Below are 24441 nucleotides of genomic sequence, written 5' to 3' on the forward strand. Positions count from 1 at the left end.
TGCCTTCTCTGGCCAAGGAAGGCCGTACGGGAGCAAAACTGAAGCGGTACCGCTTCGTGCGGGAGGGACGGTGGTTTTCCAATTGGCACAGTGATGCTTGGGACGGGACAGAGGGCGGAGGCAGAGGAGGGCAAGTCAGGGGAGCTTCTGGGATGGGGCCGCCAGCTCTCAGGCTGGGAAGGGGCATCCTGGTAGTTGTTCCAGCAGTTGCTGGGCGGCTGGTGCCAGGTGCCTTGTGCCAGCCCTTCTCTGCTGCGGCCACTCTGTGTGTCACTGCTCCGTGCTACGGGGCCAGTGCCCTGTTTTGGCCCCTGCCAGACCCTGGTGACTGGCACATGAGCTCCTGCGCTTCCTCTGGGGAGGGTGTCTCTGCCAGGACCTGCAGTGGCTGGGAAGTAGGACCAGGCTTGGCTGGGGAATCCTGCCAGCTCCGTGGTGGCCAACATGATTTCTGCGCTGCCATGGCCACTCCAGCCCCTCCTCCGGGTCCCCCCCCCGGCGTGCGTGTGCGTGGGGAACACTGCCAGTTCCCGAGGTGAGAATGGTGGGGGCATAAAACATTGCGAGGGCGGAAACGCAGCTGTGCCTCTCCAATATCTCCACTGTGGGGGTGCTGGATCTCTCCGCACCCCTGGTTCTGCTGCCCCTGGATTTGGGGGGGGGTGGCAAAGGTTTAGGGTGCAAGAGGCTAAGGGTGGGGCTACTGCATTTACCAGTAGGCATATCCACCGGCCATTGTTTTCCATGTAACAAGCATGCAACTAATGCGGAGGAAGCCTTCTTCCTTCCAGCCCCGAGGCGATTTCATTTCCAAAGGGAATGACGCTCCGCCAATTTACTCCAGCTGAGAATCCCGCCCACAATTCATTCCTAGGCATTCCAGAGCCAGATCGAGCTGTGGTTTTCACCCAGGCCCGGAGCAGGCGGGGGCTGGGCGTCCCCGACTCCCCCTGGCTTGGGCTGGATTGCCCTTCTTCATGGACTCAGCCCTGGGATGCTGCGCTACTCACCTTCTTGAGCACCACAAAGTCATTCTCGGCAGCTGTGCGCCGGTTGATTTCATCTTCATATCTGTGGGGAGAAAGGAGAGAGAGGGCTAGATCTGGACCCGTCAGCGCGAGTGACTAGCGGAGAAGGCAGAGGCAGGCAGGGATGCTGCCCTGCGTGCGGGTGACTGCACTAGACGACCTGTAGAGGTCCCTTCCCATCCTACGTTTCCATGATGCAAGCTGCTCCTGTTCCAAACTACAGTGACCGTCGGGGGAGATTTTCAAAGGCAAAGCACTTAGGAGCCCAATTCCCACTGAAAATCAACAGGAGGTGGGTGCTTAGATCTGCCTTGTGGCTTTGAACATCTCACCACCAAGCTTAGCTAGTGGTATCAGGCCTTGTGATAGCAGAAGCCACATAGCGGAGTGACTAATGGCAGCATTTCACCTGCAATTGCCTGATAGGTCAATGGTCCAGCACGTGAGTGGTGAAACCCACGTTCAAATCCTTGCTGTACTACAAACTTCCCATGTGACTTTGACGGCGTCACCTCTGGTGTCAATTTTAAAAGGACTAATGTGATTTCAGGTCCTAAATCACTCAGGAGCTCTGGAAAATGCTGCCCTTCATGGCTCGGTCTCTCAATTCCCCATCTTTAACAAGGGGTACAAGCACTGCCCCCCTTCATGGGCGTGCTAATCTAGCCCCAGATACAAGGGCGGCTACTGGTTGGTTAAACATGCCGATAAAATCTTTGCAGGATCAGGACCCATTCTCAAGAGGCACTAACTGCTTTAGATGCCCCTGCCCTGCACATGTCTGTAAATACACAAGAAATCAGTCAGACTAATGAACTGTAACATTTATTCCAAGGATCTTTTAGCTGGAGTTTTGCGAAAGCACCTCATCATGTTAAAAATATGCTCCTGTGACAGTTCATGGCTTAGGGCTAAAATCAAATAGGCAGGATGGGCAGTGGCAAGTTAGGAGAAAGGAAGCGTTATATTGGCTGTGCTGTGGCAATGGGGATCTGGATGTCTGCAGACCGTTTTTGCCAGCTCTGAGCCTGATTTTGGCATGGGGGTGAGATAAAAGAGGCAATGAACGGGGAGCTTCCTACATGGCTGTGAAATAAAACAAGGTCTGTTTCCCATGCAGTATTTACATCCTCCAGGAGCCATAGTATAGTGAGTAAAACGGATCATATATTATTTTGGACCATATGTACCTCTATAAGGCATTAAAGAAAGCTAATGAAATACACAAATACAAGCAACCCAAACGAATACTAGAAGCTAATTCATGCCACACCACCACGCCAATGTCACGTGCAGACTCCTAAGAACACATCTAAACTTTTCTGATCCTCAAGTGTCATTTTTTCAGATCCGCACTTTGCAAGCCCGGCGCTCTAATGCTTTATGGGATGCAAGGATTAAGACTGTCTTGAAAATATGAGGGATGGAGGGACAGCATTTGAGATATGGGGTAAAATGTTCGAAAGCGCCTAAGTCCCACTGAAAGCCAATAGAATTCAGGTGCCTAAGTAACTGTCACTTTTGGAACACACAAGTCAATGGGATTTCGTCCTAAGTGCTGGGTCACTTTTTGAAAATGGGACGTAAGCTCCTAAGTCACTTTGGTGCTTTTGAAACTTTTGCAATCCGTGTTTCAGGGGCGCCTTTTTTTCTAACATGCACAACAGCTACACTTGGGACCATGAATTTTTAAATCCTCACCTGGTTTATTTTTAACAAGGCAGTGGGTCAAATTCCGATCTCAGTTACGCGAGGGCGACTCCACTGACTTCAATACAGTATTCAATCCCTGTCCTGGATTTTCATGCATACCAATAGCCTAGATTTTAATACTTAATTTCTTACTTGTTCTTAAAATCCTCCACCATGTCTTGCATGTTTCTCAATTCTGTGTCTAGCCGTCCTTTCTCCCCCAGAAGGCTATCAAACTGCCTCCTGAGGTTGTTAATGTAGGCATCAAAAAGAGGTTCAAGATTCTGTCTGATAGTAGTCTGACCCTGTTCTTGCAACAGAGTCCATTTGGTCTCCAGTACTTTGTTCTGTTGCTCCAAGAATCGGACCTGGGAAAAAAACACAACCAACAGGCCAGTGCTTAAACCCATTCACACTGTCCACAAAACCAAGAACGAGATTGATGGTTCAGTTCAGGGCAGAGAGAGAGAGAGAGAGATGGGGGTAGGGAGGATATGACAGGTACTTTTTATATAGAAATTTTGGGATCAAGTGCCAGATTTTCAATGGCATTTAGGCAATTAAAGATGCAGGTAGCTGCCAAGTGGCATTTTCAAAAGCACTGCAGAAGGTTAGGCGCCTACCTATTTGGGTACATTTACAAAGCCCACTAGGTGTCTGCATTTACGTGTGTAAATATCTTTGGAAACCTAGCCCCCAGATCCACAATTCCTTTAAAGCAATGTAACCCCATTGAGGTCAATGGAGCTCCAGCGACTTCCACTAACTGAGGGTTTATTATCAAGCGAAATGTCAAGAAGGGTTTCAAAAAGCCATTCATCACCCCCCAGCGTGTGTATGTGAAAAGGAAATTTAAGACAAATTCCTGGCTTTTAATGAGTGATTTCGCCTCATCTGCCACCTGTGGCTTAAACCTGATGAACACAGACATTGCTCAGACAACACCTGCTCATGGAGCAGGATCCCATTACATTTTTTTTTTCTTGAAGACACTGAACAAGCCCGAGAAGATATGATGCAGCCTGCGGATTCAGGACAGGCGCTCACCTTATCGATGAAGGAGGCAAATTTATTGTTGAGGGTCTTGATCTGCTCCCGCTCGTGCACTTTCACTTTCTGGACCTCGGGGTCGATCTCCAGGTGAAGCGGGGCCAAGAGGCTCTGGTTAACGGTCACTTCGTGGATGCCGCCGGGTGGACAAACAGGAAACCCGGGGCCACCCCTTCCGCCAAACCCAGGGCCACCCAAGCCATAGCCACCGCCAGCGCCACCCAAGCCATAGCCACCAGCTCCACCGAGAGCAAAACCACCGCCTGCTCCACCACCGTAACCAAAACCACCGCCTGCTCCTCCACCAAAACCGTATCCTCCACCACCAAATCCACTCCGGAGACCTCCGCCGCCGGCAGTGACGGAAATTCTTTTATTTCCACCTAGGCTATACAGACTTCTGCTGCCAAAGCCGCCACCGCCGCCGCCGCCGCCTCCAAAGCCACCAGCTCTTCCTCCTCCGACCCGAGAGACAGAGACCGAGCTGAAGCTGCTTCTGCCACCGCCACCACCGAAACCTCCCCCGAGAACAGCGGAACCTGAGCTGAACCGCTTGCTCCCACCGCCGGTTGATTTGCTGAGCGAGACCCGACTCATGCTGGCTCGTTCCATCAGAAACAAAAAGTGTGGGGAGAAAAGTGCAGGACGAGAAGCAGGAGAAGAGCAGAGAGTGAAGGAGACGGAACCCCTCTGATGGGAGAGCGGAGAGCCTCCTCTTTTATCTGCTTGGAGGACTTGGCATGAGATGCTGGGCTGATTTGCTGCGTTCGCGGGCTTGACGTACCTTGCAGCAACTTGCCTTGTCAAACACACCCAGGCGATACCCTGGATAGGAAAAATGCATTGTTTGTAGGCAAGAAAGTAACGGAGGGAGCGAACTCCTCCTTTCACAGGAGGGTGGTTTTTTTTGTAATTAAACAAGATCGTGGCCCTGATTCTGAAACACTGACTCATGAGATTTGGCACGCAGTGGCTACTCGTGTGTGTCAGGACTAGCAGCTGGATCAGTCACTGTTCCAGAGCCAGCATCTGTAAAAGACCACACGAGCTGCTCTACTCTCATGAATACAATCGACTTGAACCAGTAAAGTTACTTCCATGCCCAGTCTTTGCAGGGCTGGGCTCATGGGTCTGACTTTGCAAAGAGGCTACAAGTTCTTATGGCAGAGGACATGATACACGATCTGCTTAGAAAACTATTAAAGCACTGCTCTGCGTATATGGGAGAGAGATTTCCTTGGGAATTTATATGACCAACTCTTGGTCATTTTAGTGGCGGTTGGGTGTGCAAATCCTCCAGGCAACTTTGAAAACCATAGCCGAAAGCTTTTTTATTTTTAATTCATTTTTTTTCAGCTATGGCAAACACAGCTGCCAGCTCATCCTGCCACCAAAAGAAAATCAGCGTAGCCCCACATTTCAAGCCAGACTTGATTGCAAAATTGTGTAGAGGCTGCTTATCTCTATGAATATTGTTGTTCCCAAAAATTTCTGTATTACGTTAGGGAGCATTATCAGACTCAACTGTCCTGTAAGGAAAAACACTATAGATTTGAACTGGAAAGAAATCAGCAGGGGTCTATAGAAATTACTCAAGTTCTATAGAGTCAAAAAGAATCTTCAGTCTTGAAGTCAATGGAGCCACACCACTTGATGATCTGGTCTATGGAATTCAGTACACAATGAGATTTCTACACTCTGTTTGAGCTCTACTATGGAATTTTACAAGAGGGATGGAGTTATCTATTAAATTCTATAGGATGGTTTTAAAAATTCCCTATAGAAAAGGTAGCATTTCCTATTCCATTCTATTGGACTTCTCAGTCAGGGTCCATTCTAAAGTAAATGAGTGAGGCTGTATTTTTTATCGTGCTTACTTTTCCACCTGCAGATCTGCAATGTTATGATTTTTCAACGGTGGGTTTCCAAGTCATCAATGAAGAGTGGCGACATTCTGCTGTCTCTCTGGTGGAGATCACAGAGTTCTGGTGTTAGGTCCAGGGCAGCACAACCTCACTCGGGCAGTAAATAATCTCACTGGGATTACCTCACTGGTCAAGATTTCCAAAAGGAAGTAGTGATTTTGGTCACCTTGGTTTTTGGGTGCCCACCTTGAGACAGTTTAATGGGGGTCTGATTCTCAGAGTGCAGTTGCTCCGCAGTTTCTGAAAATCAGTCCCCTTGAAGGTGTCTCACTAAATCCCCACAAAATCACTAGAAGCTTTCAAAAATCTTGGCCAGGGGAATTACTCATACACCAGATTCTGCCAACTGTGTCCATCTTGAATGGTATTTCATTGCCCAATTAGTTCCATTGGCTTCAATGGGATTACTTGCAAAGTAAGCTACTACTCCGTATGAGGAAAGCAGGCAGATCAGACCCTGCCTCGAGCTGGATTTTTGCAGAGGTGGGTGCATGAGCAACTAGCACAGATACTGAATCCAAAATTAGAGGCTTAAGGGCATCGTCATCATCATATCGTAGCTTGTTCTCTGTTGATAAGTTTCCAAAACGTGTTTCCTTTGCCTCAGAACTTGAAGGAACCTGAATCAAAACTGATTTTTTTTATTGCACTCAGAAAACCTGATGTTTGCACTAATTCTGTTCCCCAAGCATTCCTGTTGCCACTTCTTGCCAAAAATGTGAGTCATTAGCACCCCAAGCTCAGTCAGGTAAGAAATCAGGAAATGAATGATTAGAAGTGATGTTTTAATTAAACCTCCAGTTGTAGGGATATGTCTGAGTTGTAGCAAGGGGGTGCTCTAGTCACGGGATTGTAGAGTTTAGAGTGAGCTTGGGTGCTCACATCTCTGGAGGGTACGTTTGAAATGTTAACATTATCAAAGACAAAGAAAATGACATCAGCTCCCATGTGATCTGTCCAGAAATTGCTATACAAAGCACCGTCGTCCAATCCAACATGCCTGGACTTTATGGAAGATATCAAGATCTTTGATTCGCCTCTCGTTGACACCAACACAAGTCAGGAGTCTACTGCAGTTAGTGAAGCTACACCGATGTACGAGCTGGGTGCAAGTGAGAGGAGAACCAAGCCAAAAGCACCTTAGATTAATAGATACTTAATCTTCCCAGAACTGCAAGGGACACATTTTCAGCAGGTGTAAATTGACATACATCTACTGACTTCAGTGGAGATGCATCAATTTGCACCAGGTGGGAATCTGGCCTCATTAACTCCAGTGGAATTTTAATTAAAAAGTAAAAAATGTTAATATTTTATTTTAACGAATGAATGACTTTCACTGGAACTATGTATAGGTGTAGCCCCAAATGATGTTCATTTACTGGACCGTTACGAAGAGCATCAAAATATAAAGAAAATGGTGGTATGAGACACTAATGTCTATTGAGTACTCACTCGTGCAATATTTTTTATGGATTTAGGGCTAACTCTTCTCTTTTACTTTCGTGGGTAATCCTGTTGAAGTAAATTGGGTTGCCAGCATGAGTTGGGTGTGGCCCAGCCGTGGGAAATTTGCATGAGCAAAGAACACAGTGTAGGACCCTTCCTTCCAACATGATTTGTCCAGTCAACTTTGGCGCACTTTCCATCATCTGCATTCTCATGAGCAAGGCTGATTCGCATAAATTGATACCATATTGATACCAATTGATGAAAAATGTCTGTTTGCCTCATAACACTACTACTAATACCTAGCTTCTATATGGCTAGGCTTGGCAGAATTTGATCTTTATTTCTTTTTTTATAAATGTGACCGTTATCGATATTTATTTTTAGGCATTTTTAATTTTTTTGGTATCAATTTAAATTTTCAGTTGCCCCAAATTATGGGTTTTAAGCATTTTTTAAATGTGTATCTATTTAAATGTTCACAACTGAGGGAAGTTGTATGGGGGTCAGACAGTGGTCAGGGTGTGACAATAATTATTTCATGACAGTAGACATTGTGATTCAAAAAGTTAAAGCTTTACAATGGTTAAATATGCAAAGCAAATATTCCTATAGCAAACTCTAATAAGTTCTCAAGTAGCATGTTTCTTACTTCGTCTATCTGTAAATTCTGATTATTATCAATCAAAATATTGTTTTGGCGGTTGGTGTGTGTACACAACGAACTCAACTTTTACTGGCATTTCCTGATAAAAATCTAATCCTTCCAAGTTTACAGACCACAAAGCACTTTACAAAAAAACGTGAAAACTTAAATACTGAAGATTTGGTGGAGGTGACTGTTTGTTTTTGGCCCGTTAGCTATAAAGGGAGATAAAAATACTCTGCGCCTGTCAGGGCTGGACATGTTAACAACTGGAATGAAATCCTTGCCACACCTCTGCAAAGTACAGGATCGTTATCTTCATTTTACATGTGGGGAAACTGAGGCACGTCACAGTTGTGCCCTGCCCTGCCCTATATGGCAAAGAAATGGCAGTTGAGCTTTGGAATCCTGGCATACCATACTCCCAACTCCTTGTCCTTTTCTGTTTGTCTCATGCTGCAGCCCCTCTATATGCAAATACATCTCAGACTTTGTCTATGCTCAGCGGGGTTTCTTACCTTTCAGATTTCTGGGCTGAGCAAAATGACTGGGGTTTTTCCTCTGTAACATTGTAACATCCAAATGCAGTTGTTCAGATCAGGTTTCTGCTGCAGTAGAATTTCCTCCCAGCCTGAGATCTTGCTCACCACGTTCAGAGAAAAGCACTCCTGGAAAGAAAGTGAATTCCAGCATCTCCCAGCCCTGCGGGGTTTTTGTGCTGCTGGGATACAGGCTTCTCTCACTGTTATTGTATGTCAAGATGATTTCTTCCCAAAAGAAGCAGCTTGTTTTGCAAAGGGGCTGTACACAGAGTGAACTTGTCTTCTTTGCTTCCGAACATTGCTGCGTTCTCGCAACATTGTGTATTCACCGGATCACGGGACAGCTTCTGTCACCAGTTTAAATCTGGAGCAGTTGCACTGATTTCAGATGAGTTAATCTGGATTTGCACTGGTGTAAACCAGAGATGAATTTGGCCCAATATAAGGATTTCTCGATTGACAGGAAGACTTTGGTCCGGATCGTTAAGAGATACTGTGATTTAATAACTAGGGGCATTGAACTGGGACCCAGGAGATCTTGGTTTTATTCTTCTTGCTGCCACAAACCTGCTGTGTGGCCCTGGGCTTTTGCTTTCCATTTTTCTGCTTATGTTTACTCTCTGACTTGTTGTCTTTTATGTTTGTATAGTGTGGTCTATTACAATGGAGCCCTGAACTCAGCTGGGATCTCTCATCATACTGTAATGATCATGATAACTACTGAAATCATAATAAGGTTACATTTTATGTACATGGATGTCACTGAGATTAGCACCTGACACCAGTGATTTTGGTAATGATCAGTTTTCAATTAGACTGAAACTGAGTCAGTCCTTAATCCACGTCATCTTCAAGCCACGCCAGTCCAAGGGACTAAGATTAAAACTCTCATCGTTATGATTACAATTAAGTAGGAAAATCAACGAATAAAGGCAAGAGCTTCTTTTAACATAAGCCTAAAATAACATTGGGCAACATCAATCCATTCTGTAACTGGCAGCGAATGGTTATTAGGAAACATTTCTAAAATAGTTTTATAAGCATGTGTTTTCTTGCTTCATGAAGCACTCTAACAATGCTATCATTTAAAACCCTACATTATGAGGTTGTGTAAATCTGGGATTAAGAACTTGGTTTAGGTTCCCTAGAATATTCCACCCTTTATGTCTACCAACACATCTAGTTGCTTTATGCTCAGTTCCAGTAAAAGACCCCACTGCAGCACAACTTGAATTCAAGATATTGTCCCAAAAATCTACCAAAAAGCTCAGTGAATGTATCTTTCTGATTTTGCTCCTTAAGAAATGCAGAAATAGAAAAGTAGATCTGCAGTTTCCAAGGTCATAAGGGGCCACTGTGATCAGGTCATAGACCTTCTCAGAAATAATTCAGCTAAATTATTTGTGCTAGTTCACGGAGCAGGTCCACACTCTGTTTTGATGGAATGTGGTTTTTCAACTGAATACAAAGGTTTATAGAAAGTATCTGCTGTCCTTGACAATTTTTTATTTTTGATCAGACAACCAAAAACCTGAAAACCCACTTTTTTTTCAGCTTTCAGTCAAAAATTGTTTCCATTTTCAGCTGAAATGTTTTGTCTTTCAGTTGCCAAAAACTGAAAACATTTGGCCAAAAAGAAAAAAGAAAGAAAGAAAGAAAGAAAGAAAGAAAGAAAGAAAAAGTCACCTCCACCCAAATCTTCAGTCTTTAAATTTTCATGTTTTTGACAAGAATTAAGCATTTTCCATGAGAAAAATCCCATTTCCCTTGTTAGTAAAACATCCCTCTACTGTGAAAGAAGGTGCAGAAATATTTTGTTCTATCAACTCATCTCTTGGGTAAAAATAGGCAGTAACACGTCATAAATTACAATCCAGTTTTATTGGACACATACCAAGAAGTCAAGGGGAGTAAAACATAGAATAATTATTGTTTGTCATTATTACTGAAGACAGGTATAAAATTAACCTTTTTTAGTGGTGTACTCATAAAAATAATATGAAGGAATTTCAGACCTGTCATTTATAAACTGGATAGCACACGAAAACAATTTGTTCAGATTAATTTTTGATAGAACACAGTTCTGGAGATTTGTGCTGTGCCATCGCTACTGATGAATATACTCACAAGAAGTGCAATATAAAATATAATTATCTAGCACTTCTGGGCTTGATTCAAATTTCAGTTACAAAGATGGAGTAACTCTATTGAGACCAAAAGACATATTCAAGGTTTACATCAGTGTGATTTACATCAGAGTCTAACTCCCTTGGACAAAGATATTCTTCTGATCTGCTGTATATATTGCTTGAATTTTCCACATAAACATTTTAAGAATTGTACTATAGTTTCATTAATTCATTCTTAATATCAAATTAATGAGACTTAAAATTGCCCTGCCTGAAAATTTAACTGTTCTTAAAGGTATTTTTTAACACAAATCCACTTTCCTATTTCTCTTTCAACATTATAAAATCTCTGGGGCAGAGATTTCAGGTAACATTTTCAAGACACCTGTGGGAGTTAGGAATTGGAGCCAGATTCTTAAACGTATTTAAGCACCAAATGAGATTTTCAAAAGTGCCTAACTCCATAGGCAGTTAAGCACTTAGACATTTTTGAAAATCTCACTAAGAGCATCTGTAGGTGCCTAAATCCCTTAAAAATCTGGTGCCTGGGTCCCATTTCAAAAAGTGACGTAGGAATTTAGGAGCTTACATGCCGTTGACTTTCACTGAGGCATTGGCTCCTAAAACCAGATCTTCAAAGGTATTTATTTAGGCACCTAACTCCCATAGATTTCCATGGGCGTTAGACACCTACATGCCTTTGAGGATCTGGACCCTAAATGTTTAGATAACTTTTGAAAATCTCACGAAGATGCCTAAGTCACTTAGGCATTTTTGAAAATTTTACCCTGGCCTCCTAAACGAGTTAGGAGCTTTTTAAAATCCCAACCCTTGTCTTACATGTCTATACAGGTTACATTTGTCAAAAGCACCTTAATCACTTAGAAGCCCTAATTCTCATGGAAAGCCATGAGGACTTAGGCTCCCAAATCACTCTGGCGCTTTTTAAAATGTTATCCACAGTGCCTAGCACAAGGCAGGACTGAGTGTAACTGGAGCCTTTCACCAATGTAAATAATAATTGTTCTTTTGGAAACTAAGCCGTGCCCTGATTACATTTTTTTTTAATCCCAGTAAATCAAAACCTGAGCTCTTACAAAACCAGATTTGATCAGTTGTACTTCTAGACTTTGATACCACAAGACTACATGTAAACAGCAGTGGCAAATCTCATGTTTGCCTTTGGTTTACTTTTGAAAATGTATCATAATGGGGTAAATTTCCCTTTCAATAAAAGAACAGGAGGATTAGCAATTGAGAAGCCATTTGTAACTCTAGTCAGTGTGACTGTAGCTAGCATCTTTAAACAGTTATCTAGTGACAGTTTTACGACTTTACTTATCTTCCTTAATTTAGATTAAACTTCTGGCCAGGTGGAGATATTTTCACAGGTGCTGAGCACTCACAGCTTCATTGACTTCAGCAACAGTTGCAGCAGCTCAACACCTGTGAATATTAGGAGCCTAAATATGGATTTTGGAAGAGATCGTCTAAGGCGCTAAAGAGATTTAGGAGCACGAGTCCTAATGACTTTCAGTGGGACTCATGAGTCTAAATCCATTAAGCTCTTTCAAAAATTTCTCCCTTCGGTTCTTAGGTTTGGGTGCCAAGTTTCAAAATGTCAGCAACCTGTCAGGCCACACAGAAATGCAACAAAGGCCCTTGTTCACTTATACAGGTACTTAACTTTTAAATGTGGGCTTACGTTCCTTTGAGAAAACACTTAAGCACATGCTTAACGACTTTCCTGAACTAGGACCCAAGCGCTTAAGAACTACTATGCCGGAAGCCAAAGAAACAATCACATGAGTGCATGCAATGTCATTCACACTAGACTTATAAAAGGGGTGGCTGAAATAATTAAAGATGCACCTGTTTTACTACAGGGAGTTTCTTGGCAGAGTGATGGATTTTTGCAGCAGGGGCTAGTATCAAGAGGCAATCATGTGTGGGCATGTGTGGGTGTGTGTCTATTACTCGAGCTGTGGTGAATTCCTCAAGCTTTAACTTTTTATGGTCTTCTTGCTGGAAGAGGTTTTGGCGACAATTCTCACGCCCTGGCTGGTTCCCACCCTGGTGCCTTTTCCACTTCCAGAGCTGAAATTCCCACTCAGCCCGCTTCCACCTCCATAGCCTAGGCCACTGCCTCCTCCAAAGGCATAGCCACTTCCGCCTCCATAGCTGAATCCTCCGCTGCCGCCGCCGCCGCCGCCACCGCCTCCTCCTAGGCTGAATCCACTAAATCCTCCTCCGAAACCCGCTCCGCCACCAACTCCAGCGCTAGAGCTGACCACAGCTGCAAGAAAATCACAGCATGGTCAGGAGCCCTGTGGTATCAGGCGGTAAGTTCCAGTGAAGCACTGACTCAAAACTGGCGGTACTGGGCCCACAGCTGGGTATTGAACTTGGGACCTCTGGCACCAAAAGCCTGGGCCTCTGGCACTGGGGATAAAAGACTAGGCCTCAAAGCCTGAACTCCCACTCAGGTGCCCAACTCCCATTGAAATCAAGCGAGGGTAGGTGTGTAAATGAGACGCTGGGGCTTGGCCCTGTAGCTAGCTAGCGGAGCAGACCCATGAATGTTAACATGGGCCAGTCATAGAGGGAGCAGATCCCCACCCTCGCCTAGCAGGGGTGCCGTGAGCACAGACACTGCCCCCAGTGAGAGAGAGATGGAAATGCCCAAGATACTCACAGTAGTTGATGGGGGTGATGCTGTCTCCACTCAGCCTGTTGGGGAAGGCAGACCAAAGGAAGATAAAAGTCAAATGGAGCAGTCAGGCTTTTCAGATCAACCTGCTGTGAACAGGTGATGGAGTTTATCACGGCTGCTTTTCCCAGCATGTTCGCAACCTTGCAGTGCTAAGATCTTCAAAGACTCCTAGACTTTAAGGCCAGAGGGGACCATCATGATCATCTAGTCCATCAAGACCATCAGTTTTCATGTTTTCCTAGACGGTTATTCTGTATCTAAGTGTTTGTGTCACTTAGATGGCCCCAATTACCGTGGTACCCGATAACTTTAACCGCACAGGCAGCAATCCTTTGGGATAAGGAATGCTATTATCCCCTTTATACAGATGGAGAACTGAGGCACAAAGACACCAAGGGCCAGGTTTTAAAAGGTATTTCAGCGCCTAGAGATCCAAGTATGCACCAAGTGGGATTAAGCACCTAGGCACCGATGAAAACCCCACTAGGTGCCAATCTTCATCTTTAGGAACCTAAATACCTTTAAAAATGTGGCCCTAAGTGAGTTGCTCACCCTCCCAGGGGAAGGGTGCAGCGAAGCAGGGAACCAGACCTGGTTCTCCTCAATTGCAGGCCAGTCGACAAACCACTGTGCCATCCTTCCTAGCTGAATAGGGGACCCTTCCCCCAACAGAGTCCCAGCCATTTTCCAAAAGATTAGCTGCCCAGGGTGCTGGGCTGAGAGTCAGGAGATGCTGCTCCCTCTGGTCCCTCCCCCATGTGTTTGTCGTATCCACCTCTCGTCTCCTCTCCGATGCAGGGACTTTGTAAGCTCTTTGAGACAGGGGCTGTACACCAGCTAGCACAATGGCCTCCTGGTCACTGACTGGAGCCTCGAGGTGTGACTTCAATAAAAGTAATCCCGTGACTTGGGTTCTGTTCTGTCTCTGCCATGGGCTGGCTGTGTAACCTTGGGAAAGGTAGTATCTAGATATCCACATACCTACCTACCTACCTAATCTCCAAATACACAGCTCTATCTGTCTACTTTACGCTGAATTGCTCTCAATATGCATGTATAACTTTCTCTCTTTCTATGTGCATACATTGCTATCAATCCATCCATCCCATCATCCATTCATCCCCATGCACATCTATCCATCCGTCTCCCAACATACCCATCTATCTATCTAGGAATTTATACTAGACTCATCACTATGTGTACCTCAATTTAATTCTTGGTGCCTCAGTTTCCCTGTCTGTAGACTAGGGATAAGGATACTTACTCCCCCCCTGCCCCATTGTAAAGTGCCTTGAGAGCTGGAGATGAAGGGTGCTATGTCTCAGTGAATAAGAAGCATTACTATCACTCTGAATATCTTGCACCCACCTGTCCTCCTCTCCCTCCAGCAGCTTCCTGTAGGTGGCGATCTCGATATCCAGGGCCAGCTTGACGTTCATCAGCTCCTGGTGCTCCCGCAGCTGGTGCGCCATGTCCTGCTTGGCTTTATTCAGGGCCTCCTCCAGATCAGCAATCTTCATCCTAGCATCTTTGACCGCCAGCTCGCCGCGCTCCTCGGAGTCCGCGATGGCCGCCTCCAGGTTGGCGCACTGCAGGGGAAGGGAGTTGGCACCCTTTTACTGGCCAGGCATTTCTCTCTGTGTGTTTTTCCTCTCTCCTTTAGCTGTGTACAGGGCTCAAATTCTCATAGAGTATTTCCCGGAGGCCCTCTGCCCCCTCCCTCCCAACATGCTACAAAAACTCCAGGGGGGTTGAAAATATTTACCGGTGCTCTGCTCCAGACAGCTCCGTGCAGAATTCACAGACAGAGAGCTGGCTCCTATCTGTCCTTGCTGCTATTAACACCGGTGGTGGGGAGAGTGTGTGTGTGTGTGACTGGCCTGTGCATTTCTGTGGGGATTTAGTCATCACAGCTATTTGTCTGCATCATTATCATCATCACCACTAACCCAGGACATGCTCCTGCGGCACAATATTCAGTCAGAGGGCAGCGTAGCTCCTCTCCGACCACGGGAGCTCTGGGAGGCATTGTTCATCAAGGAGACACACGCCTGAAGCAGCGCTGCACACTATAGGAAGGTGCATCTTGGGCTCTCTTTTGCACCCAGGTAACGGTAAAGAAGGGAAAAGAGAGGACAGGGCCCAGCGGGTGCTGGCAGAGAGCTCTTTCAACCCTCCGCTGCCTGTGAAACCAATACAAGGAATAGGAACAAAATGCCCAGTGTTTTAATGAATTGACTGGTGTACTATTTACGGCTGATGAGTCTTGTGCTGGAGGCTTCTGAGTTATAGCCATCTCAGCAGCAGACAAACTATTGTGAGGGCTGAGTCTCTGGTTTAGCAAGAGTGATTTAGCGCAGTGGTTCCCAGCCCGCCGAGTCTTTCAGAGAGGCCCGCGGCTCCCCTCCCGCTGGCTGCAGAAGGGAGCGGCTGCCCAAGTACCCGGGTGAAGCACGTTGCCGGTGCAGGCTCCTTGCTGCAGCCCAGGGGACGGGAGATCAGCGCCTCCCTCCCCTTGGCTGTAGCAGGGAGCATGGCAAAGCGCTCCGCCTGGGTCCCTAGGCGCTGGGTCCCTGCTGAAGCCAGAGGGAGGGGAGCCTAGGGCCCCAGGTGGGGCTCATCGTTTCCCTGCTGCAGCCAGGGGGACGGAGATCCTCCTCCGTGAACTCCTTCCCTCTGGCTGCAGTTGGGGGTGGGATGGGGGGCTGCTGGTGGAGACTGGTGGTCTCTTTAGGGTTGTAAAAATTATATTCAAGGCCCTCGAGCCAAAAAGGTTGGGAACCCCTGATTTAGTGCATGCAGAGAAGATTGATATGGGGGTGCAGGGGCGTGTGCACGCGTGCACACCATTGCCCCTGCTGGGCGGAATGAAACTAGTCAAGTGTTCCCTGTCGCCCTCTGCTGACTGCAGCTGGTGTGGCCAGACGTCATCACAGTGCTGCAGGGAACAGAGTTGGGGGGATGGGGGGCGAGGCAGGAGGCTGCAGTTCTGTGTTCTCCCCTCTCTAGTGCCTGTGAGAGCCATTACCTGGCTCCTTGCATTCTCGATCTCGGCCCGTAACCTCTGGATCAGCCGGTTGAGCTCTGAGATTTCTCCTTTTGTGTTGCGCAGGTCATCGCCGTGTTTCCCGGCAGTGGTGCGCAGCTCTTCGAACTGATATTCAGAAACAAGAGCAAAAAAAAAAAAAAGAAAAGAAAGTAATGCCCAGCCAGGCACTTTAAAACTAGGCAGCACCCCAGTGGTGTGGGAATAACTGCATCGCTCGGTTTAAAAGGAATGGAACACCCAGAGGAGCAAAACAGAAGCATCCGGGGTTCCTCCGTTTATAGATCCACTCACCTTGGTCTGATACCAGGACTCAGACTCCGCTCGGCTCCTGTTAGCAATGTCCTCGTACTGAGCTTTGACTTCAGTCACAATGCTGCTAAGGTCTAGGTCTCGGTTGTTGTCCATTGACAGGATGACAGAGGTGTCAGACACTTGGGCATTCAGCTGGGCCAACTCCTGCAGAAATACGTGGGCGTCTGAGTCACCTCTATTGCAGGAATGCCCTGAGAGCCGGCACCTGCCTTTAAAAATGTTGGACCGGATTCCCTTTCAAGTGCACATGTGCAAATCAGGAGAAAATCCATTTGTGTCAGTGGAGCTACTCTGGATTGACACCGGTGTAGCAGATCAAAATCTAATCCACTATCTTTAGAAGAATTTTAGGTCCAGATTCCAGGGTTGTGTAAATCCAGAGTGACTCCACACCTGCATAAATCCAGAGTGACTCCACAGAAGTCCATGAGGTTACTCCAGATTTACAAAGGGATAGCTGATATCAGAATCTGGCCTCTAGCATTTTTATTTAAGCCAAACACAGAGACAGGAGCACATTAGAAAGAGGGTATTATTCGAAAACACTCAAGGGATGTGAATTCTGATAGTCTAGCAGTTCGAGAAGGGTAAATCTGAGTAGTACGGAGCCACTGCAGTAACCTTGAGCAATACAGTAGTTATGTATTTAGAAATCCTAAAGATTATTCTCATGCAAGATAAAAAGGCATATATTTTGTTTATATTGCAATAGCAGGGAGAGGTGTCAGCCAAGATCAGGGCCCCATTGGATCGGGCACCGTATAAACATATAATGAGATAGACCCAGCCCCGAAGATCTTATGGTATAAGTAGACAAAACAGCAATGAAATGAAGATCACACAGCAGGTAAGTGGCTAGGAACAGAACCTTGGTCTACCAGTCCACTGCCCATCTCCTGGACAAGCTGCCTCCTGTGGTTCTCTTGATTCCATCCCGTATTAAACCTATTCATGAACAAAGGCTGTATTTAATTTCCTAGAGAAGACTCCATGAGAAGACTCCATACCGCATCGTAGAGGGCTCTGAGGAAGCTGATCTCATCCATCAAGGCATCTGTCTTGGCCTCCAGCTCTACCTTGTTCATGTAGGCGACATCCACGTCCTGAGAAACAGCAAGCACAGTCACAACAGCAGCCCCGTGGCATTGTCTCTCTCCTTGGCCGACTCAGAAAAGAAGCCCAGCTTTGACTGGGTGTGAGACTCAAGCTGCCTTTCCACCTCTGCGTGGGCTGGGGAAGTTGATCTAGATGCTGCATGCGTTGCTGGCTTTTAAAGGCCAGACTTTCCTGTCTCTCCTATAAAGCTCACCTAAGGGGTGCATAGAGCATATACGGGTGTTGCTCTGAAGCATTCTGTTTGTTCATGGGCCAAAGTTAGGGAGAGCGTAAAGTCCTGGGTGCACTTTTATCAGCTGGGCTCAAAATCCACCCCCCACCCCCCTTAGCCTTCAGAAATGCTGGTGTTCTGCCAGTTCCCCCTATATGTCAGGGGGTGAGAATGGGGAAAAGATGCTACCTCCAGCCCCCTTGGAAGATCTAGTGGGACAACTGAAATTGAGGCATTTCAATGGGATTTGGGCACCAAAATCTCTGAGGTGCCTTTGAAAATCACAGTCTTCGCTACTGAAAATACTATGAAAATGTTAATTGATCTTAGCATCCGTGTCACTTTCTGCCTGGCTCACCTTCTTGAGCACCACAAACTCATTCTCCGCAGCTGTGCGTCGGTTGATTTCATCTTCGTATCTGTAGGGATGGAGGGAAGGCGTCAGTGGATCTTGTTAATGGAATGGATTAGTACACATCGGAGAGTCAGGAATGCAAGAATTTCTCGGCTGAGCTCACCTTTGCAACTCCCTGCTTCTAAGATTAATCTGGCAACCTTTCTTGTTGCATGATTATCTCTCCCACTGAAATTTAGGGTAATACTTTTTACAAATTGCACTCCTTTTGGACATGCTGATTCTTCGTCCTACTTAACTTTTTGGTTTCAAAACAGGATTTAGAAAAGAGAAATCTTCCCAGCCACTATCTTCATTAGCTGCAGTCTAGGCTATCCATTGGCTTTTGCTTCAAATTCAGCTTCGCAACCTGATCCATATTTTCAACCTTTCTAAAATTTGGGGGTGCATGCCCTACTTCCAAGGTGCAGCCAGCTACAGAACTCAGATTCACATCTGGAGGCTGCTCCATCTGTGCTGGTCTCACCTCCTCTCCCTTTCCGCAGTCCACTGTGCAAAGCTGCTGTGTAAAAGCTTGCAGGAAGTTTTAATTTCCCTTCCAATAGCAGAGACTCTGTTGGAGGATTATGTGCAAGGATTGAACCCTGAATCTTAAAGCATGAGTCTCTGCTGATTAAACTAAAGGAACACATGCGTTTGTTTGGAGCAGTAGAAAACTCAAAACATTCTATGTACACCAGCCACTAGACCCACATGATGATCTATATAAGTCCCCATCTGCTCAGCAAACGTGCTGTTTTGCTATTAACATATTCACATGTGCAGGCTTAAGATTTGGCCCATATACATTGGTAATGCCTGTTTTAAGGATGAAAAAATATATCACAACTAGAGCTGGTTGGAGAACAGAATTTCCCCCCGGGGGAAATTCAGACATCTCAACATTCGTTGTCTTTCTGACGCAGAACAAAAAGTTGAAATTTTGACATTTTTCTCAGAATGGAACTTCTGAAAAACGTTCATTTGAAACATTGAAATGTCATGTTCCGGTAATATCAGATTGTTTTGTTTGGATAACGTAAAAATATTATAATATGATATTAAATATGTGTCTGTAAAATTTTAAATACTTCATTAAAATTAATACGATCCCATCAAAGTCAAAACGAAATGAAACAAAAGAGTAACGTTAAAATGAAACATTTTCACATTATCAGAATGAAACGTGAGCCGAAACAATTCATTTGAATGCTTGAAATCACGTGTTCCCATGAAACTGTTTGACTTTAACAAAACTGCATTTTCCAGCAGAAAACTGTTCCATCTGTTTTTTTTTCCAAGAACCTGACACCCACATTCTAAAACGGAACGATTGCATAGTGTATATTTCAGCTCCAATCAGTCCAATGTCCTTGTGTCACTTACTTGTTCTTAAAATCCTCTACCAGGTCCTGCATGTTCTTCAGCTCGCCCTCTAACCGCCCTCTTTCATTTAACAGGCTGCTCAGCTGCTTCCTCAGGTTGTTGATGTAAGTCTCAAAGAGGGGGTCAAAGTTATTCTTGTTGGAATTGGTTTTCTGACCCTGTTCCTGCAACAGGGTCCACTTGGTCTCAAGCACCTTGTTCTCCTGCTCCAGGAAGCGGACCTGAAACCCAACAGGCAAAAGATATTTAATGGAAGATATTCACAAACGTGCTGGCATCTGAGATTCAGTAAACTGGGGGTTGAGGGGGCAAGAGAAGAAATATTAAATTAATCCTTACATTTTCTCAAAAACAATGGGCCAAATCCTCAGGGTCTCACATTAACGTAGTCTTCAGCCAAGCAAATCTCCCATTGACTAGACCAATTTCTGAGGCAGGCTGGGACAATAGACTGGGACTCAAGAGATCTGGGTTTTATTCCTATCTCTGACCTGCTGCGTGACTTCTGTGCCTCAGTTTCCCCATCGTAATGATATTTAACTTCCTTTGTAGCTGAGCAGTGGTTCACTCCATTTTTTCCTTCATTTGGGCTCAGTCTTTACTCAGGCATACTCCATTTAAGGGTATTTTCCTAAGTGAACCCAAGTATGGACTTCAGTACGAAAAAATGGAGTTGTACCAAAATAGGGACAGAGAGAAAACTGATAGGAGACCTCTGCATTTGGGCAAGAGTTAGCAGAGAGGCAAGAGTTAGAGGAGATTTCCCAATTAGAGATGATCACAATTTTTCAATATGTTTTCATATTTCCTCCTCCCCCTCTTTGTGTGTATGTTTATGGTGGGACAGAGCAAATAGAGTCCCTATGTATTCAGTTTCCAGCATTAACCACTGAGCCCTGGGTCTACACTTACCTGTGGATTCGGCAGCAGTCGACGGGAGTTACGCAAACTACGCAGAGTGCTACGCTACTTGAGGGGGTGGTTTTACGCAGTCGACTTCCTGATCGATTGAGCGGGTCTACACTGACCGCTCTATCGATCCAGAAAGATCGATCTGGGCCGCCGTCAGTATAGACATACCCTGAGAAAACATGATTCTAGTAGCTATTTAGAAGCACATCCGTTCACTGGAAGAGTTGAATCAATGCATGCAAATAGGAAACATTTGCCGGAGAGACGCATTAATTCATGTTTTGGTAGATGTCGACGTGAAAATACGCCTTCTCCTTTCCATCTACCAACCTTCTTCCACCTCTCCCACCACCGCAGTTTCTGATTAAGTCTCACCTTGTCAATGAACGAAGCGAATCTGTTGTTGAGAGTCTTGATCTGCTCCTTCTCGTCTTTTCGCACCTGTTGGATGTTGGGGTCGATCTCCAGGTTCAACGGCGCTAGGAGACTTTGATTGACGGTCACTTCTTGGATGGTACCAATGCCAGGGGCATTGCTGCCGCCAAACCCTGCCAGACTTCTGCCCCCTACTCCCCCGCCACCAACCGCGCCGCCACCAAAACCAAGCCCAGCGCTACCAAAGCCAAACCCGCTGCCAGCAGCTCCGCCACCACCAGCTCCCCCACCAAAGCTAAATCCACTACCAAGATTGAAGCCTCCTCCAGCGCCGCCCCCAGATCCACGACGGAGGGTGCTGCTGCCGCCACTAATGGAAATTCTCTTAGTACCGCCAAGGTTATAGAGGCTCCTGCTGCCCAAGCTTCCTCCAAGCCTTCCAAAACCACCACCAGCTCTTGATACGGCAACTGAACTGAAACCAGCTCTGTTGCCACTTGGAACCACAGCCGAGACTGTGCTGAAACCCTTGCTTCCACCTCCGGTCCGGATGCTGCCGGATTGCCAGCTCATCGTGGCGGGAGATATCAGCGTGGGTGCAGGGAAGGAGCGGAGTTGGAGAGGGTTGTCCTCTGACAAACACACCACGGGAATCTTGCCCCTTTTATCCTTTCGGGGATCTGGGCTTGGTTGCCTGGAAGTGAAGCGATCAGTTTAGTGCCTTAATGGTTTTGACATTCCTGGCCGCCAGGTGTCAAAATGAACTCATTAGACGCTCACTGAACTCAAACACCGCCTGTGGAACTGGTGTGAGTCTGTATCGCTCCTGGGCTTCGACCCAACAACACGGTTATCTAACGCCTCGTTTTCCAGCAGCGAACGCTCAGCCGCGGCTCACGCACTTTGCTTTCAGAGGCGAACCATTTGATTTTCCTACTGCTTCGATATGAGGTCCCCGCCGAACTATAAGCCAGGTTTTGAGAACCAATTTCACAACCAATTTGCACTCACATCTGAGTGAGCTACGGTTGCACATTGGTTTCTCTTATGCCTCTGTTTGACTGCTGCCCTGGCATGATCCATTGACAAGGGCAGGTCTATTTTAGGACCATGATTTGGGCAGTCTTCATCCTGATTGCTCCTACGGTAGTGTGGCTTAATGGTCAGAGCACCAGATTGGCACTCAGGAGGCCTGGATTCTATTCCTGGCTTGGCCACTGGCCAGCTGGGTGACCTTGGCCAAGTTACTTCACTGCTCCGTGCCTCAGTTTCCCCAGTTGTAAAAATAAATGTGGATAATGACAGTGATCTCCTTTGCAAAGCACTTTGAAGAAAAGCACTGTATGAAAGCGAGGCATTGTTATTACATTCATACTCTGGTGATAAGCTGTTTGAGGAAGGGACTGTCTTTTGATTGTGGGTTTGTACAGCACCTAGCGCAATGGGTCCCTGGTCTATGACTGGGCTTCCTAGATACTACAGCAGTATAAATTAATTAAATAAATAAATAAACATCGATACAGTGAAGGGAAACATTTGGTCCAGATCCTGAAACCCTTATTCTTTTGGTACTGAGTACTTGCTTATACAAACTCCTAATCGGATCACAGTTTAGTTCTCTAAGTTCAGAATTTGTAAAGACCTGGCAGCACCCCTGGTTCATGAAAAGGTCAGAAAGAAATGAACATTTGAAATTTGACTCAACATTTTTCATTTTTCAGTGAAAAATTTCACTTCAGTAGAAAAAAACAAAACAAAAAGATCCTACCCTCCCCACCCTCTCCCCCACACATTTTTTCCCCCATGAAAGTAAATATCTGATAGGCATTTTCTTCCCCACTTAAAAGAAATGAAACATTTTTTCTGGAAAAATTTCCAAATGGCAATTTTTTGTGAAAATGATTCAGTGTGCTCTAAAAAGCATTTTCCACTGAAAAAGAATTGTGTTGGAAATTTTTTTGATCAGCCCTATGTGACTTTACATTAGTTTTAAGAGATGGTAATGATCAAATAAAGTAATAACGGTGATAAATAACAATAATAAAAAAGTTGTCCATCAGACTAAAATTTTCAGGTTTGGGGTTTTCATTTTTTTGACAAAAATTGAAACTTTCCTCTGGAAAATTTCAATGGAAACAGACATTTTTGTTCTAGCTGAAATTTTCCATAGGGAAAAATATTCCAACCAGTTCTACATCTAGTTTGTGGGCATCTTTCTTACGTGAGCACCTGATAAAACAGAATTACCAAAGTCTGCAGTGCTTGTGTATGCAACAGTCTCGCTGAGCCAACTTCTGCAACTCTCTGCTCTTCTTCTGGGCTGGAGGTTTGATATTTTTTCTTTATTTCACCTTTGAACAGGTCACATGGTCCCACAATTGCTCCATGCGTAGAACTGGCCAATGAAGAGAGTGGATGTTTGGATCGGTTTCATCAGGACCAATGAAAACTAAGAGTCCCCTCTGTCTTCCATGCATGGAGCAATTGCATGACCACGTGACTTGTTCAGAGAGGAAATAAGTACCATCAAAGATCTGAGGCAGGAGACAAGCAGAGATCTAAGCAGACTGACTGTGAGAACTGCCTCCTTCCCTTTGCACTCTGTGTGTGTCTACATTGCATCTGGGACTGAACCTCCCAGCCTGGGTCCACAGACTTGTTCTAGCAGGGCTTGCGCTAGCACACCAAAAATACCCGTATAGACACTGCTTTGACATCACGACTGCAAGGGAGATGGGCCTGAGATCCTGAGCTCCAGTCCACGTTGCAGTGTCTACACAGGTATTTTTTAGTCTGCTACCACAAGCCCAGCTAGAACAAATCTGTGGGCCTGGCCTGGAAGGTTTGCTCCTAGATGCAGTGTAGACATACCCTATGGACCCAGTTCAGCCCGTTGAGCTCAGTAAAGTGACACCAAGGATCCACTGGGCCCTTTGTGTTTACATGGGAAACCACAGGTGAACGGAGTGCTTTGATGGGTTTGGTCTGCCTGAGAGCAATGTGAGACATTCTTTATAATCTGCTAAACAATGACAAACGCGGCACACCTATTTAATAATGCTTTCCAGAGTTTCACTCAGCTGACATCGAATTGTCTTTCTGACCAGCTTCTCTACAGCAAATAGAAATCATTCACATTATTCCCATGTTCGCCAAAGCTGGCTCACCAACTTCGTTTTTTCACAGGGAGAGAACCGGCTGCAGCATTTTAAAACAAAGATGTAACCTGAGAATCTGTCCTCACTCTGACAACGATATAAAGTATTTTACAAACTGAGAAACAGAATGGGGATGGACTAGATGACTTCTTCAGGACTCTTCCAGCCCTGCTTTTCTATGATTCTATGTGAACAATATTTTGCTCCCACAAAAATGTGCCACACAAAAAAAAATCAAAGGGGGTGGGGCGTGTGCATATCGACATTGTGAATGTGCTGTTTTTATTCAAACATATTTTCACAAACTTTTTTTTTTTTTACAAGATTCACCCCCCCAACTCTATACTATTTTAA

At 45.5% G+C, this 24441-nt stretch overlaps 2 protein-coding genes across 2 annotated transcripts in view; both read right to left on the reverse strand.

The window, feature by feature from the left end:
• LOC137140887 (uncharacterized) overlaps nt 1-4367 on the reverse strand; it is a 30337-nt gene extending 25970 nt beyond the window's left edge. Inside the window, exons 1-3 of the mRNA XM_067529574.1 lie at nt 3768-4367; nt 2874-3088; nt 1011-1071 (exon numbers count right to left, since the gene is read on the reverse strand). Coding sequence (XP_067385675.1) covers nt 1011-1071; nt 2874-3088; nt 3768-4367 — 876 coding nt within the window. The remainder of the gene's footprint in view (nt 1-1010; nt 1072-2873; nt 3089-3767) is intronic.
• Nucleotides 4368-12464: 8097 nt separating this feature from the next.
• On the reverse strand, nt 12465-21502 carry LOC137140841 (keratin, type II cytoskeletal cochleal-like). The gene is made up of 10 exons (XM_067529493.1): nt 21235-21502; nt 20930-21195; nt 19643-19863; nt 18221-18281; nt 17543-17638; nt 16515-16679; nt 16203-16328; nt 14543-14763; nt 13157-13191; nt 12465-12757 (listed from the first exon to the last, which is right to left on the reverse strand). The coding sequence occupies exons 1-10, from the start codon at nt 21500-21502 to the stop codon at nt 12465-12467; spliced, it is 1752 nt and encodes a 583-aa protein (XP_067385594.1).
• Nucleotides 21503-24441: the final 2939 nt, after the last annotated feature.

This window comes from Emydura macquarii, unplaced genomic scaffold (genome assembly GCF_026122565.2).
Source record: "Emydura macquarii macquarii isolate MOO-44397 ecotype Brisbane River unplaced genomic scaffold, CSIRO-AGI_Emac_v2 contig_2994, whole genome shotgun sequence".
Taxonomy (NCBI): Eukaryota; Metazoa; Chordata; order Testudines; family Chelidae; genus Emydura; species Emydura macquarii.

Bases quoted from the DNA above. Each gene is read 5' to 3' on its own strand.
- LOC137140841 (XM_067529493.1), bottom strand. From the start codon at position 21,502: ATGAGCTGGCAATCCGGCAGCATCCGGACCGGAGGTGGAAGCAAGGGT. The intron at 21,196-21,234 runs GTGGATTTAGCT...GTGGTGGCGGAG, and splicing joins AGGAGGCTTCAATCTTGGTA to CTGCTGGCAGCGGGTTTGGC. The intron at 19,864-20,929 runs GTGAGACTTAAT...GTTGGGTTTCAG, and splicing joins TCGCTTCGTTCATTGACAAG to GTCCGCTTCCTGGAGCAGGA.